The sequence below is a fragment of the Bombina bombina genome, chromosome 1 (genome assembly GCF_027579735.1).
Source record: "Bombina bombina isolate aBomBom1 chromosome 1, aBomBom1.pri, whole genome shotgun sequence".
In the NCBI taxonomy this organism is placed as follows: domain Eukaryota; kingdom Metazoa; phylum Chordata; class Amphibia; order Anura; family Bombinatoridae; genus Bombina; species Bombina bombina.
Window position 1 is genome coordinate 137,210,470 of NC_069499.1, and position 16,778 is coordinate 137,227,247.

At 40.6% G+C, this 16,778-nt stretch overlaps 1 protein-coding gene across 2 annotated transcripts in view; it reads right to left on the minus strand.

Annotated features, from left to right (window-relative positions):
• Positions 1-2,178: 2,178 nt before the first annotated feature.
• FRMD6 (FERM domain containing 6) overlaps positions 2,179-16,778 on the minus strand; it is a 456,357-nt gene continuing 441,757 nt past the window's right edge. For both annotated transcript variants that reach the window (XM_053697622.1, XM_053697623.1), the window contains 3 exons: positions 10,213-10,332; positions 3,724-3,815; positions 2,179-2,816 (listed from right to left, as the gene is read on the minus strand). In XM_053697622.1, coding sequence (XP_053553597.1) covers positions 2,532-2,816; positions 3,724-3,815; positions 10,213-10,332 — 497 coding nt within the window. In that variant the 3' untranslated portion in view covers positions 2,179-2,531. The remainder of the gene's footprint in view (positions 2,817-3,723; positions 3,816-10,212; positions 10,333-16,778) is intronic.

Sequence of the window (16,778 nt, forward strand, 5' to 3'; positions counted from 1 at the left end):
AATGGGCCGGCATCTAAACTTGCATTCTTGCATTTCAAATAAAGATACCAAGAGAATGAAGACAATTTGATATATGGAGTAAATTAGAAAGTTGCTTACAATTTCATGCTCTATCTGAATCATGAAGGAAAAAATTTGGGTTCAGTGTCCCTTTAAGGTAAGTGGGAATCATTCCATATCATAAATATATAGCTGTTCATGTTTCAAGCACAATTTTAGTAAATATGGAGGGCGAAAAAATTCACACTGCAGTCTTTTGGAGAATATGATTCAGCATCCCTTAAAACCGTATTTTATAGTTTTGCCATTTTTTTTTTTTATACTTTAATTTGATTTCTATAATAATTTAGGAATTAAAGGGACAGTCTAGTCAAAATTAAACTTTCATAATTCAGGTAGAACATGCAATTTGAAACAACTTTCCAATGTACTTTTATCATCAAATTTGCTTTGGTCTCTTGGTACGTTTTGTTGAAAGCTAAACCTAGGTAGGCTCATATGCTAATTTCTAAGCCCTTGAAGGGCTTATATCAGTGCGTTTTGAGTTTTTCACAGCTAGACAGTGCTAGTTCATGTGTACCATATAAATAAAATTGTGCTCACTCCAGTGGAGTTATTTATGAGTCAGCATTGATTGGCTAAAATACATGTCTGTCAAAAAAACTGACATAAGGGGGCAGTCTGCAGAGGCTTAGATACAAGGTAATAACAGAAGTAGAAAGTATAGTAATATAACCATGTTGGTTATGCAAAACTGGGGAATGGGTAATAAAGGGATTATTTATCTTTTAAAACAATAAAAACTCTGGAGTATAGTGTCCCTTTAAGAATCTCAGTACTTAAAGTGATAGTAAAGTTTAATGAATAAGTGCCTGGTATCTAAAAATAATCTTACAAACGGATCCTCCGCCTGCAGCTCCTGCTTTCATATCGATGACTATCCTGCTTCCTACAATCTTTGCGTGCCTCACGAGCTGGACGCCAAAGGGGGCACACAATGATTGGAGGAAGCCGGATTCTTTATCATTCTGCTAAAGAAAGCAGGAGCTGCGGGTGGAGGATCGGCGTTATGTTTACCATAACGCAAAGGTAAGTATTTTAAAAAATAAGCATCTTTGTAAAGTTTAATAAATAGAAGTGCCACTTTAAGATTATTTTTAGATAACAGGCACTTATTCATAAAACTTAACAATCACTTTAAATGTCATTAATTATAGAAAAATCATGTGCTTAAAAGTAAAAAAAAAAAATTGCTTTTAGGCAAAAGTAATAATACATAAAAAAATAATCTGCTCTCTAGCTCTCCTTACAATATTTTTATTTTAATTGTGATTAAATTGTCCAAGACATAATAATGACAGCTTTTGGCTATACTTGTAAGGACTGTTCTGCCCAATATTTTTTTTATATTATGTATAGGAAATTTAGAACATACATAGTAAATTACTTGTTTATGTTTAAAGGCACATTAAAAACTTCCTGATCTTATATCAATCAATACTGTGGTATCTTAAAAAAATAGTAAAAAAAAAAAGAAATACATTATATACATTCAGTTTCTGTAAATAAAGGTTTCAACAGCTACTGGCATTTTGTTCCTAAAGACCTAAGGATTCGCTGCAAAATATATTGATCCTTTTGCTGGATCCATATATTTAACCATTTTAAAGGGTTGATACAAATGTATACAAAAGTATACATTTTATGTGGAGCTACAAGGGTTAAAAATATTTGATAAATTTGCATGCAACTCTCTAGGTTGTTCTCTTGACATGTTACATGAAGAACAAAGCACACAGACTCATAATTGTTGGGATGGGCACATATTTGGAATATAAAAATTGGTGCAGGTATGGGCATGAATAATTATATCATGTTTAATTCTACAAATCTGCTCATCTGATTTAAGCTTTTAACTGCATTGTAAACAAATATTACGAAGTCCAAATCTTGAGAATAAAAGTATAGCTGAACTCTTGAAGGTTGGTTAGATAAACTCTAGTTATGTCGTAACCACACATACAAGGAAAACTGCTTGTAACTCCAGACAATCTGTGTTCTGCTAATCTGATTTTTACATTGTTTTTTTTTTTATATACATCATTTCAAGTTGTAAAAATGATATTATTGCCGTTTCACAATTCTTATAATTTATAAATAATAAAAAGTGTTACTGTATTCTGAGTCCTCTTGAAATTTATTGATGAGAAATTTATGTATCTTTGGTTTGACAAAGAAACAAATGCTTTTCAAATGGCACCGATACATTTTACATAAATATTTATACTGAATAAGCCCCAAAAATGGTTTATGTAAACAAAAAAGTACCTTATTCTTGTTCAATAATAAAAAAAAAAAATAATAATAAAAAAAAGTTCTGTGTTTGTTCATGATACGTAGAAGATAGAATTATAAAAATTCAATGTTTCAAATGTTTTGCTTTCAAAATATCAAAACAAAACTAAAGTCATGAAAAAATACAAATGGCACTTTGTAAATGCGGTCTTCCAGGACAAAATTATTGCTTGTAGTTAAACTACAAATTCTGGAACTTCATCATTTGTAAGATCTAGGGAGAAATATTTGCTTGCTTTTTTAGCTGTAAGAGGTTCTTGCATGTTTATGCATTGCTGAGCTAGGCAGCCGTTGCAATACAAGCCCCTATTGTCCAGGTCATGGTCGCAGCCAAATGTGAAGCTCTGGGCAGTGTCCTGACACAGTCCTGCAATTTGTAAAAAGTCCTTTTGGTACAAACGGATGTCATCCAGACTTAAACTATGCCGGTCTGTGGAAGTCTTTGGTTTTCTGGATGCTGTCTGTAAGAAAAAGAACAAATATATATTAATTGTTTTAAAATATGTGTAGGAAAAAAACAAAACATTTGATGTATAAATTAATATTTAAATGTTTTCAGACAATATTTTGATGTTTGTTATTTTGTGGCAGATTATAAATCTAATTTTTGAATGTTACATTAAGTGCAACAAAATGTCACAAATATTTTTTATTAAAAAAAAACAACAACAAAACCTTTGAAGAGCTAAAGTTCTCATTTAGGGCTAAATTACAAGTGGATCGCAAAAATATTAGCGCTGTTTAGCTCTTACATTGTTCAAGTAAAATGTTAAGGTGCAAGCGAAAGACTTAGGTGCACTAATATCCGGAGGTCGGATATCCGGAGGCACATGGGTGAGCCAATCACACGAGGCATCTATGTGCAGCCACCAATCAGCAGCTTCTGAGCCTATTTAGATATGTTTTTCAACAAAGGATATCAAGAGAATGAAGCAGATCAGATAACAGAAGTAAATTCGAAAATTGTTTACAATTGCATGCTCTTTCATGAAAGAAAAAATGTGGGTTTCATGTCCCTTTAACTCCAGGGGCATGTGCTAGTTGGGTACTAGCCACTCCTGTTGTAGTCTCATGTTTGGCACTAACATCATAGTCCGCGGTCCTGGTTAGTCTCCAGTGATACTATGAATGCCAACTTTAACGGCATATGGTTATCCAGCCTTGCTTGCCTCTGCTTGTGGATTTACATATGAAGCAAGTTTCTGGACACACTTTATAGCGCACTATATGTTGCACATGCTACTTAATCCCAGGAGACGTTTGCTTTTTTTGCTATATTTTTTGTTGATAAGATTCAAGTATTGAGAGGGAGCGCAGATATTATAACTGGTCCATAAGTGTCCATTATCCTCAATTAATCTTAATTACCTGTGGTATGGAATTGATGCTCTGTCCTCGAAGCTTCACTACAGTTTCTGAGGAACTGGATGTAGAAGAGTTTACTTCTTTTACAACCAACCCTAAAAAACAACAAATTAAAAAAATATATTACTAAAACAAAGATGATAGATTCCTTATCTTTGTATTTTAGAAAAAATAATATTAGATATGAACCCTGCACATCTGTAATAAAATGTAAACTGAGAAAAAAAAAAACATTGTATTGCTTAATTTTTTTGCAGTCCACAGATATATCCCTTGAAAAAAAAGCATTTCTCTCATCTCCCCTACCGCGGTTAATTAGTCAAAATTATAAATCCTGCATGAATTAGGCTATAACTGTGCGTAATGTAGCACAGTAAAAAATTTTAATCAGGAAGGTGCCTCTAAGGGGCAGTGAAAAAACTGCAACGATGAGAGCTAAATTATTTACTATGCATTAATAAACATTTGGGTAAACACTGAACATATTAAAATTCCTTGTCGACAAATTTGGGCTTGTTCTATCAACATTGGCAGAATTTTCGGTTCAGTTTCAAATATTTTTAGCTCAATAGGAATCTCTAGTGGTGTAGGAAAAGGAAGCAACATAGTTTTGAGGTATAATCTTCCTTTCAACAACCATTAATCCCAATAGATTCATACTGAGTGAGTCTGCACATTGGGTATTTAAGCATTACAATATTAACAGGAAGCTAACCAGCTGAGCGGCACTCCCTTCTCTGCTCAATGTGTGACTATCAGCATGGTACGGCTGTATATGGCGCCCCTTATTCTTTGCCAACAGAAAGCCCTCCTGTAGCTCATAATGGTAAATAGCATTTAATATACTTTACAGGAGTATGGAGTATGATATAAAATATTTGTAACAAAAAAACATTAAATTATGCTTACCTGATAATTTCCTTTTGCTCCGTTGGAAAGAGTCCATAGCTGCATTCATTAATTTTGGGAAATAAGAACCTGGCCACCAGGAGGAGGCAAAGACACCCCAACCAAAGGCTTAAATACTCCTCCCACTTCCCTCATCCCCCAGTCATTCTGCCGAGGAACAAGGAACAGTAGACGAAATATCAGGGTAAAAAAATGTCCCACAGATAGTCCAGAAGCATAGTTAGAGGCCACAAAATCAGACTCAACTGAGCCAACAGTCCTCCAGGAGACACCGTCACCCAAAAGGTGGTCCCTCACCACTCACTAATGAGGGGAACACCAGCCTAAACCCCCCAAGGGACAAGGCAAGGAAGAACCGAAGGGGAACCGAAAGGTCACCACAAAATCCATAAAAGGAAAACCCCCAACAGGGAGCCCAGCTCACAAAGACCCAAATGGGGAGGCTATGCCCAGACCAAGCCGAAACCAGAAGTTTAGGACCGGGCCTCGAACAGAGAAAACTCTCTCAACATTGTGCAAAAGCACCGAAAGACAACTGAAGACAGAGTCTTCACCTTGTCCGAACTAAGAATACTATCGCATTCAGACAAAAAAAAAAGAACATGTAACAGACCCAGACAAAAAAAAACCTGAGCCAAGAACATGCAGCCATTACTAGTATAACCCAGAATAATACTTGCTGAGAAGAAAAAAAAAAAAACAGCTAGCAAGAAAACAGATTGCAAAAGGGGAGCTCCTAGACAGAGGGCACACTCTAGGCAATCGAGCCGCTAGACCTACACACAGGGTTTCAAAAGGGGACGCACATAACCTCAACGAGACCCACTGCACCCCCACGAGAGAGGTTACACCCAGAACCCAAAGGTGAATGGTAACCCGGGACCCTCAGCTTGTAAAACCAGGGGGTTAGCTACAATGCCAAACTAGATCCAGAGGAAGACAGCGCATCTCAGAACCCACTCCCATCCGGGCCAGCCCAAGCATCGGTAGGTCTTGAAAACAGGGAAACAGAAGAACCCCAACACCAGCTCAAAAACGAGCGGAAGAATGGCCAAAGCCATCCCAACAGAGCACGGGTACCAACCCGACTCCTTAGAAACAGACGAAAAGGCCGTAGACCCAAAGGAATCTAACAAAAGGCCCACCATAGTCTCGACACGGAGCCAGCAAGACTCCAGATGGAACGTAACAACCCATAGAAAAACACCCTCTCTAAAAGGTTAATTCTCAGTTCCAACCTCATGAATCCAAGATAATTGCTAAGAAAAGGGACCACACCTCAATAAGAAGGAGAATAAGCCCCCCACTCTAAGAAAAGGGATGGGGCCAAAAAAGCAGAGCACCTGCCCACAATACACAAAGCCACAAGCTAAAGGAGAGATCAATCTCCAACTCAGATGAACTTGGAAGGAATCCCCCTAAGGAATTAGCTTGCTAACACACATCCAATGTGCAATAGCTGCAGCAGAGACACTGCAAACCCATTCGCCTGCAGAGCAGTGATCCATTAAGTTACCACAGCAAGTTGACCAAGGGAAACCGACCATAAAGGCATAAATCAAGCCCAATGAGCATCAGCACTCAGACAACCTGGCCAACCGTGACCAGGTCAATTAGTGCAAGTAAAAAGGACATAGCCCAAGTTCCCAGGAACTGGGGAACCCTGAACCAGCCCTAGAGCCAAAAAGTCCAGCAACAACTCCACAAAGGAAAACACTGAGCGAAGCCTCAGCAACCGGAAGCACCAGGGATAAAACAAATCAGAGCCCCCAATTGTTTAAACAAACAATATCTGAAAACTTACCCGTCTGACATAAAAAAACAAGACCACAAGGAGAAATAAACGCCATATCTAGATCAACCCAGATAACGAGATAACTCGCAAGTCCCAACCCAAGGAAGAAACCACCCCTTGTCAAAGTCCAATGCTTCAAAGGAACTAAGGCGTTAAAAAGTCGTACGACGACACTAGAGCCCATAGACTCTCAAACAGCCGCAGGACAACAAGCAAGGGGATACCCCGAGGCCAAATTTACTCGAGCAAAGGCTGGTCTCCGCATCACCTCCATACAAACAGAGGATCATATAGAGAAAAGGATGCACAGCATCCCCAGCTCCGAGCATGAGCCCAAGGAAACCACACCCAGTGCCCCTAACAGGGAACAACCATATCCCGGAGGGGAACCCAGGTCCCTGAAAGGAGAGCTAACTCACATGGAGACAACAGAGGAAAACCACAAGGTCTCAAAAACAGCTAGACTGTACACAGTCAATGTGCAATAGCTGCCCCAATAAACTACTAGCTGCTGAGGACTAAGACCAGGAGGACAATTCCCATGGCCTCCAAAGAAAAAAGGCCAAACCGCCCAACTCGGCGGCAAGACAGTGCAAGCCCACCACCCTCCACTACATGGGAAGGAGCTCTAGGGTCTGACAACCCCAGACACAAGAGAGAGAGAGAGAGAGAGAGAGAGAGAGACGCAGTGGACTCCACTGAGCCAGTCATCCAAATTGAAGGCTATCAGGACTGAGACAATCCTTCCTGCCTCACGGACCCACCGGTCCTCTAGAATGCTTAGTTGAACACAGAGGATAACATGAGCACTCGGCACCTCTACCGGACCAGCCAAGCAGAGCCACACCACGTCTCCGAACAGCAACCAGACAGAACTGACCCCAATCCGGGTCCTAATCGTCAAGCCGCATACATCCTCCCTCAAAGGGGAAGAAGGAAAACAGACAGGACATCCTATCGGATGAAAATAAAATACAAGGCAACCTATAGGTTAACGCCCAAGAAGAAACAGGCCTACCGGAGGACTAGCCAAAAGAAGCCCTGATCTTCCAAAAAAACTGGGAAAGATCTCAATACATGGACAATCAAGAGATTACATCATCCCCACATGTCTAATGAGGTGCGCCATTCGAAAAGCAGACCGAGTATTCCTGTATCCGATAAGAGTATGGTCGTTCAATAACTGAAAAAACATGTATGAGTAATATGTGAAGGCACGCAATTTTGTAACGAAAGGCACAATACTCAGGGACAGTCGCACCCTCAGGGACCTGTACAGTCCAAGGCGGAATATCCGGGACAGCAGGAGCAGGGAAGGCACCACCCTGTCCTCAAACTCTATTCAAATTAGTAAATAAATGTTCATCAGGCAATATGACCTCTGGAACCCCTGAATTCGCCAAAAACTTCCTTTAGAAGAAACGCAAATTCCTAAAACTAAAGTCTGGTTTCTCCGCAGCTGGAAGTTGAGAGGCAGCAGACTCCGACCCAGAAAGTTCATACTCTAGCGCTGCGGAATCTGTTGGCGCTCTACAAATAACCGATAATAATAATAATAATAATACTCTGAAGTCTCAGAAAGAACTGCATCCCCGGATAACCCTATCAGTTAAATCCAAAAATGATTTGATGTACTCTGGGAAGGAGTGCAGTATGTAACCCTTCGCTTACGCTGAGCAGGGCGAGGAAAAGCATTAAGGCCGCAGACACCGCCGTCTGAACTGCACAGTAACGTCCAGAGAAAAAAAGGCCCCTTCCAGATGGAGGATCCGCAATGCCACGGGAAAACTGCATGTGTATAAAGATAACAATGTAGGGTACGCACCTCACCGGGCGACAACTCCTCAGAGGTGGACGGCTCTGTGGTATCAAACATGTTTGATATTATCACCATTATCAAGGCATATAGAACATAATTGAGAGGGGGAACTAGGGCCTCCTTACCATATAAACAGGAATTACGTCTTAGGAATAGAGGGAGCGCCCTCTAAAGTAACAGAATCCTCCATCGCTAGTGCAATACCCGGAAAACTAGAGAAATAAAACATCTTATTTTATTAAAAAAACGGCACCCTTATACCCCAAAGACCCAGACAGTACAGAGATTTATGACTCCCCTCTGATAATCTGGTCAGGAAAGAGGAAATTAATTACATAGTGCACAATGCATGACTGACCATGCTATGAGAGAAAGCGCACCAAGCATGTAAGCTGCATGGCTCTCAAAGTGACAGTGAAACCTGTATGTTCCATAACAGCCTATGAGCCTAACATCTCACACATAAAGCAGCATAAAATCAAATAAACATATAAGATTATTATCCCCCCCTGTTCAATAATCCCCCTAAGGAGATATTAACCCTTGATTCTGTAAAGATAAAGGGCGCCACACTGTAACCCTGTCTTCTGTGTTAACATAATGTAATAAAAAATTAAACAATCTTACCAGAATCTATGCCGTGGAACAGGAACACGGCCCTTCAAGTGGGACAGGTTAGTAGCATCGCTCCTGACATGGACTTGAGAGAAGCAGTCTGCGAAACCCGTCAACACCGATTGCTGTAGGAGATGTTAATATGAGTCGGGATGGTGTCGCAAAGGGAAGCTCGCTCTGCATCTCCGGACTCTAACGTTCACCTAGGCCCTCAAGTTCAGAAGCTTATAGGGCTACCTAAAACTCCTGTCCCATTTGCGAAGAGTAGTACCCTCCATAAGAGACAAAAACAATTCTGACACTTCTCTGCCAACCTCCTGGGACGAAAGGCAAAAAATGACTGGAGGATGAGGGAAGTGGGAGGAGTATTTAAGCCTTTGGCTGGGGTGTCTTTGCCTCCTCCTAGTGGCCAGGTTCTTATTTCCCAAAAATAATGAATGCAGCTGTGGACTCTTTCCAATTAGGAAGAAAATGCCACATTTCTACATTTCTTTACAGAGTTAAAGAGAAAATGTTTGCTGCAGCTAATGATGCTAGATTCTGGTAACAGTTACCATTTTGGTTGTATTCATGTTGTTCCCTTAATAATATACAGACATGACAAAATTCCCACATAAAATGTGTTTCTGCTTAGTATGTAGATCTGGAACAAGCCCACCAGTATAAACAGGATGTAGATAAAGATCAGCAACATAAAGCTTTGTGTTGTCAGAAGCTAGGGACATGGCTAGTGTGACTATGGTAGAAGTGAATCTGAAGAGGTAGAAACAGAATGGAAATTTTAATTAAAAGTTGGTTAAAAAAACTTCCACAGTAGTTTTGTTGCAACCTTTAAAGGGGGATATGACTGTTTAATTTTAATACATTACTGTCTGGCATAAATTATGCACATGTGATTCACTTGTCAGACACATTTAATCACTTTTCTCTGTCCAATATCACCTCTGAGTACATCACATATGCGCGCTATGCTTGTTACTAGGTGGGATATTGTCCCCACAAGGCCCCAACGCCTAACCACTCCTGCAAGCCAGGCTAGTTTAGGTTTGATTTGTTAAAAACGAAGCATGGTTTAGCACTCTGGCTTTGGAAGGGATCCACCACCAGTTAGGTAGCCTGTGGGGAGAGCAATCGTGGTGTCACCACTGTAGCATTGACATATGTGAAAACCAAGACATGCAGAGTGGGGGACTCTCACAAAGAAGAGAGAGTTTAGTTGAGATCACTTTATGTTGATTCTATAATGAAATGTGGAGTCTTGCTAATCTTTTCGTTTACAGTGGGTCTACAGAATATGGTGACATTGGCAAAAATTGTAACATTAAGAAAAAAAACAAGCATTTTCATAGCTTACCTGAATTGCCATTTAACTGTTGTAAAAGCAGCATGTCTTCTGTGATATAAATATATTGTTCAGGGTTATCGTCCAGAGGCAGATCAAGGTCCTTTGGATCATCAACCAACATTTCTACTTCTGAAAATAAATTAGTGAAAGATGATTTAGGGCCAAAAAAACTAACAAAAAAGAACAAACACGTGAAATATTCAATGGTATTTTGACAGCGTAATATTTACCATACTGCAGGTAAGTGGGAGGAGCAGGTCAATGAAATGTATTAATTAAAACGTGAAAACAGTAGAGAAGGGTTTTAACCCCTTCATGGTGGGGTGCAAGTGCTTAGATCGGAACAAAGTTCTGATGTAAACACTTGCTAGAAAATAAAATATTGCACGATCGTTGATGCAATCACGTTATTCTAAAGCTGGGATTGGTTCATGGGGGACACCAATTTTTCATTGCACAAAAAGGGGAGGCTGCAAGACGACATATAAGGTAGGACGTTCCATGCCGTCTTAACGGTGTTAAAGCCCAGCGCTGTTAGGACAGCATGGAATGTCATAATGGCGTATAGAGGTTAAGGTAATTTGTTATAAATTTATGCTTACCTGATAAATTAATTTCGTCTACGATACGACGAGTCCACGGATTTCATCCTTACTTGTGAGATATTAACCTCCTGCTAACAGGAAGTGGCAAAGAGCACCACAGCAGAGCTGTATATATAGCTCCTCCCTTCCCTCCACCCCCAGTCATTCGACGAAGGTTTAGGAAGAGAAAAGAAAAGCTAAAAGGTGCAGAGGTGACTGAAGTTACAAAAAATATAATTTAAATCTGTCTGAAAAATGACAGGGAGGGCTGTGGACTCGTATCGTAGAAGACATTAATTTATCAAGTAAGCATAAATTTACTTTTCTTCTACAAGATACGACGAGTCCATGAATTTCATCCTTACTTGTGGGATACAAAAACAAAGCTACAGGACACGGATGAAAGGGAGGGACAAGACAGAGACCTAAACGGAAGGCACCACTGCTTGAAGAACTTTTCTGCCAAAAACAGCCTCAGAAGAAGCAAAATTATCAAATTTGGAAAATTTGGAAAAAGTATGAAGAGACGACCAAGTCGCAGCCTTGCAAATCTGTTCAACAGAAGCATCATTTTTAAAAGCCCATGTGGAAGCCACAGCCCTAGTAGAATGAGCCGTAATTCTGTCATGGGGGCTGCTGTCCAGCAGTCTCATATGCCAGGCGGATGATACTCTGCAGCCAAAAAGAAAGAGAGGTAGCCTTAGCTTTCTGACCCCTACGCTTTCCAAAATAAACAATGAATAATGAAGATGATTGACGGAAATCCTTAGTCGCCTGCAAGTAAAACTTCAAGGCACGGACCACGTCCAGGTTATGTAACAGACGCTCCTTCTTAGAAGAAGAATTAGGACACAAGGAAGGAACAACAATTTCCTTATTAATATTCTTATTTGAAACAACCTTAGGAAAAAATCCAGGTTTGGTACGCAAAACCACCTTATCAGAATGAAAGATAAGATAAGGCAAATCACATTGTAACGCTGAAAGCTCAGAAACTCTACGAGCAGAAGAAATAGCAACCAAAAACAAAACTTTCCAAGATAACAATTTAATATCTATGGAATGCAAGGGTTCAAACGGAACCCCTTGAAGAACTCTAAGAACTAAATTCAAACTCCAAGGTGGAGTAATTGGTCTAAATACAGGCTTAATTCTGGTTAGAGCCTGACAAAAAGACTGAACATCTGGAACATCTGCAAAACGTTTGTGTAGCAAAATTGACAAAGCAGAAATCTGTCCCTTTAAGGAACTCAATGATAATCCTTTCTCCAATCCTTCTTGGAGAAAAGACAGAATCCTGGGAATCCTAACTTTACTCCATGAGTAGCCCTTGGATTCACACCAAAAAAGGATATTTACGCCATATCTTATAATAGATCTTTCTAGTGACAGGCTTACGTGCCTGTATCAAAGTATCGATGACCGAATCTGAGAATCCCCGCTTAGATAAAATCAAGCGTTCAATCTCCAAGCAGTCAGCTGCAGAGAATTTAGATTTGGATGTTGCAAAGGTCCTTGAATGAGAAGGTCCTGTCTCAATGCAAGTTTCCACGGTGGCAGGCGCGATTAGAATTACTGAAGCTCTCTCCTGTTTGATCCGAGCAATCACGCGTGGAAGGAGAGGAAATGGTGGAAACACATAAGCTAGGCTGAACGACCAAGGCACTGCCAAGGCATCTATCAGTTCGGCCTGAGGATCCCTTGACCTGGATCCGTATCTCGGAAGCTTGGCATTTTGTTGAGATGCCATCAGATCCAACTCCGGTTTGCCCCAACGGAGAATCAGTGAAGCAAACACCTCCGGGTGGAGTTCCCATTCCCCGGGATGAAAAGTCTGTCGACTTAGAAAATCCGCTTCCCAGTTCTCTACTCCTGGGATGTAGATTGCCGACAGATAACAAGAGTGGGCCTCCATCCATAGAATTATCTTGGATACTTCTATCATCACCAAGGAACTCCTTGTTCCCCCCTGATGATTGATATAAGCCACAGTCGTGATATTGTCCAACTGGAATCTGATGAATTTGGCCGAAGCCAACTGAGGCCACGCCTGAAGCGCATTGAAGATTGCTCTCAATTCCAGAATATTGATTGGAAGTAGAGAGTCCATACACCCTGAGCCTTCCAGACTGCACCCCAGCCCAGTAGGCTGGCGTCCGTTGTCACTATCACCCACGAGGGTCTGCGGAAACATGTCCCCTGGGACAGATGATCCGGCGACAACCACCAAAGAAGAGAGTCTCTGGTCTCTTGATCCAGATTTATCTGAGGAGATAAATTCGCATAGTCCCCATTCCACTGTCCGATCATGCACAGCTGCAGTGGTCTGAGATGAAAACGAGAATGATGTACATTGCCGCTACCATTAATCCAATTACCTCCATACACTGAGCCACTGATGGCCTAGGATTGGACTGAAAGACTCGGCAAGTATTTAGAATTTTTAATTTTCTGATCTCCGTCAGAAATATCTTCATGTCTAAAGAGTCTATCAGAGTTCCCAAGAAGGGAACCCTTGTCCGTGGAACTAGTGAACTCTTTTCTAGGTTCATCTTCCATCCGTTAGTTCTCAGAAAGGACAACACTGTGTCTGTATGAGATTTCGTTAGATGATAAGTCGACGCCTGAATCAAAATATCGTCCAGATAAGGCGCTACTGCTATGCCCCGCGGTCTGAGAACCGCCAGAAGGGACCCTAGAACCTTTGTGAAGATCCTGGGTGCTGTGGCCAACCCGAAGGGAAGAGCCACAAACTGAAAATGTTTGTCCAGGAAGGCAAACATTAGGAACTGATGATGATCCTTGTGGATAGGAATATGAAGGTATACATCCTTCAAGTCCACGGTAGTCATATATTGACCCTCCTGGATCATTGGTAAAATTGTTCGGATGGTCTCCATCTTGAAGGATGGAACTCTGAGAAACTTGTTTAGACTTTTGAGGTCTAAAATAGGTCTGAACGTTCCCTCTTTTTTGGGAACTACGAAAAGATTTTAGTAAAATCCCTGTCCCTGTTCTAATCTTGGAACGGGACGAATTTACTCCCATAGTAGAGAGGTCTCTTACACAACGTAAGAACGCTTCTCTTTTTATCTGGTTTACAGACAATTGAGAAAGAAGAAATCTCCCCCTTGGGAGAATTTTTTTTAATTTTAGTTGATATCTGTTGGTCATGATTTCCAGTGCCCAGGGGTCCTGAACATCTCATACCCAAGCCTGGGTAAAGAAAGAAAGTCTGCCCCTACTAAATCCGGACCCGGATCGGGGGCCGCCCCTTCATGCTGTCTTTGTAGCAGCAGCGGGCTTCTTGGGTTGTTTACCTTTGTTCCAAGCCTGGTTGGGTCTCCAGACGGACTTGGATTGAGCAAAATTCCCTTCCTGCTTTGTGGAGGAAGAGGAAGCAGAGGGTACTCCTTTAAAATTTCGAAAGGATCAAAAATTATTTTGTTTACCCCTCATCTTAACAGACTTATCCTGAGGTAGGGCGTGACCTTTACCTCCAGTAATGTCAGAAATTATTTCCTTCAACTCAGGCTCGAATAGGGTCTTACCCTTGAAAGGAATAGCTAAGAGCTTAGATTTGGATAACAAATCAGCAAACCATGATTTTAACCATAACGCTCTACGCGCTAAAATGTCAGATCCTGCATTTTTCGCCGCTAACTTAGCAATTTGAAAGGCGGCATCTGTAATAAAAGAATAAGCTAGCTTGAGAGCCCTAATTCTATCTAAAATTTCCTCTAAAGGGGTCTCAACCTTCAGAGACTCTTCTAGAGCATCAAACCAAAAAGCTGCTGCAGTAGTAACTGGAACAATGCAAGCTGTTGGTTGTAAAAGGAAACCCTGATGAATAAATAATTTCTTTAGAAGACCCTCTAACTTCTTATCCATAGGGTCTTTGAAAGCACAAAAGTCTTCAATAGGTATAAGTGTACGCTTAGCCAGGGTAGAAATAGCTCCCTCCACCTTAGGGACCGACTGCCAAGAATCCCGAATGGTGTCTGATATGGGATACATTTTCTTGAAATTAGGAGGAGGAGAGAACGGTATACCCGGTCTGTCCCATTCCTTTTTTATAATTTCCGAAATTCTTTTAGGAACCGGAAAAACATCAGTGTAAGTAGGTACCTCTAGATATTTGTCCATCTTACACAATTTCTCGGAGGAATTACAATAGGGTCACAATCATCCAGAGTCGATAAAACCTCCCGAAGTAACAGGCGGAGGTGTTCAAGCTTAAATTTAAAAGGACATGACGTCCGAATCTGTCTGAGGTAACATACTTCCTGGGTCTGAAAGTTCTCCCTCAGACAACAATTCCCTGACCCCCAACTCAGAGCCCTGTGAGGGTACATCAGAAATATTAGATTAGAAATATGGATTATCTAGTTCCTGAAACATGTATTTACCTGCCTTTCATTGTTTTTAAATGCTCTTTGCCATACTTTTGTTTTGATGTGTGTATGGATTTACTACTACTTTTTTGAAGATCATTAATTAAATAAGCACTTTTACGGATCGCAGCGTTTCTCTATGATTTTTATACATCAGAATAGCCAATAAAGCATTAGAGGATTCAGTATTCACATTAATACCTGACCTACTGCGTTTACCCTGTAACACTGGTAACTTAGATAACACCTCTGTAAGGGTAGTTGACATAACTGCAGCCATATCCTGTAAAAGAATTAGACGCACTTGAGGTACTTGGCGTCGCTTGTGTGGGCGTTAAAGGTTGTGACACTTGGGGAGAAGTAGATGGCATATCCTGATTCTCTTCAGATTGAGAATCATCCTTAGGCACACTTTCTTTACTTAAAATATGCTTTTTACATTGTAAGGCTCTTTCAGTACAAGAGGTACACAAAGTAAGAGGGGGTTCCACAATGGCTTCTAAACACATAGAACAATTAGTTTTCTCAATGTCAGACATGTTGAACAGACTAGAAATAACCACAATAGTCGTAAAACGCCTTATTTATTGATTTAAACAACTTTAAGAAAAATGTGTACTGCGCCTTTAAGAAATAAAAAGTGCAAAAATTTTTCACAAACTGCCTAAAACGTTAAAAAAACGCTACACAATTAAATATAAAGATTCAATTGGCCCAAAAATTATTGCACCCTATAAGTAAAAGGTGAAATTACCCTCAAAGAGACATTTTAACCAAAAAAATATATCTTAACAGAAAAAAAGACCCCTGCTGTGGCGCCTACCTACCCCCAGGGTACTGCAAAATGACTCGACAACGATCCGGTGAACAGAACACAAGTTTAGGCCCCACTGGAGCTAATGCCTGCTGCCGAAATAGGCCCCGCCCATCATGGACGTCGTCCTAACAATCTGATAAACCGCATGGGAAGCGGTTTGAAAATAAGCCATGTGGTCCCCTTATAATCCTTTAATAAAACTTGCAGCTCTACTGACTTTTGTTGAATAAAATATAAAATGTCAAGCTGCCTCTCCCAGTGTCGAGCCCCATACAGTGTCAAAGCCATCTGTATAAACATAGGATTTTCAGTAACACCCTCAGTGTACAGGTCTACTGCTTACCCCTTCCCTTGCAGGGAAAAAATGTCAGCCAGCTCTGATATACCAAGTCTCCTCAGAATAAAAGACTGAACATACCTCATTGCTGTTTGTAGCATTACACCGTTCTCCACACTGAAGATTTATCTTGCAATACCTTCAGAAGCTCTGTGGGAACCAACATGGATCTTAGTTACCTGCTAAGATCATCAACCTCAGGGCAGAAATCTTCTTCATTCCATATCTCCCTGAGGAAAATAGTACTCACCAGTACCATTTAAAATAAAAAACTTCTTGATTGAAGAATCTAAAACTAACACCTCACTTTACCTCTTCCTATTACTAACACAGGCAAAGAGAATGACTGGGGGTGGAGGGAAGCTAGGAGCTATATATACAGCTCTGCTGTGGTGCTCTTTGCCACTTCCTGTTAGCAGGAGGTTAATATCCCACAAGTAAGG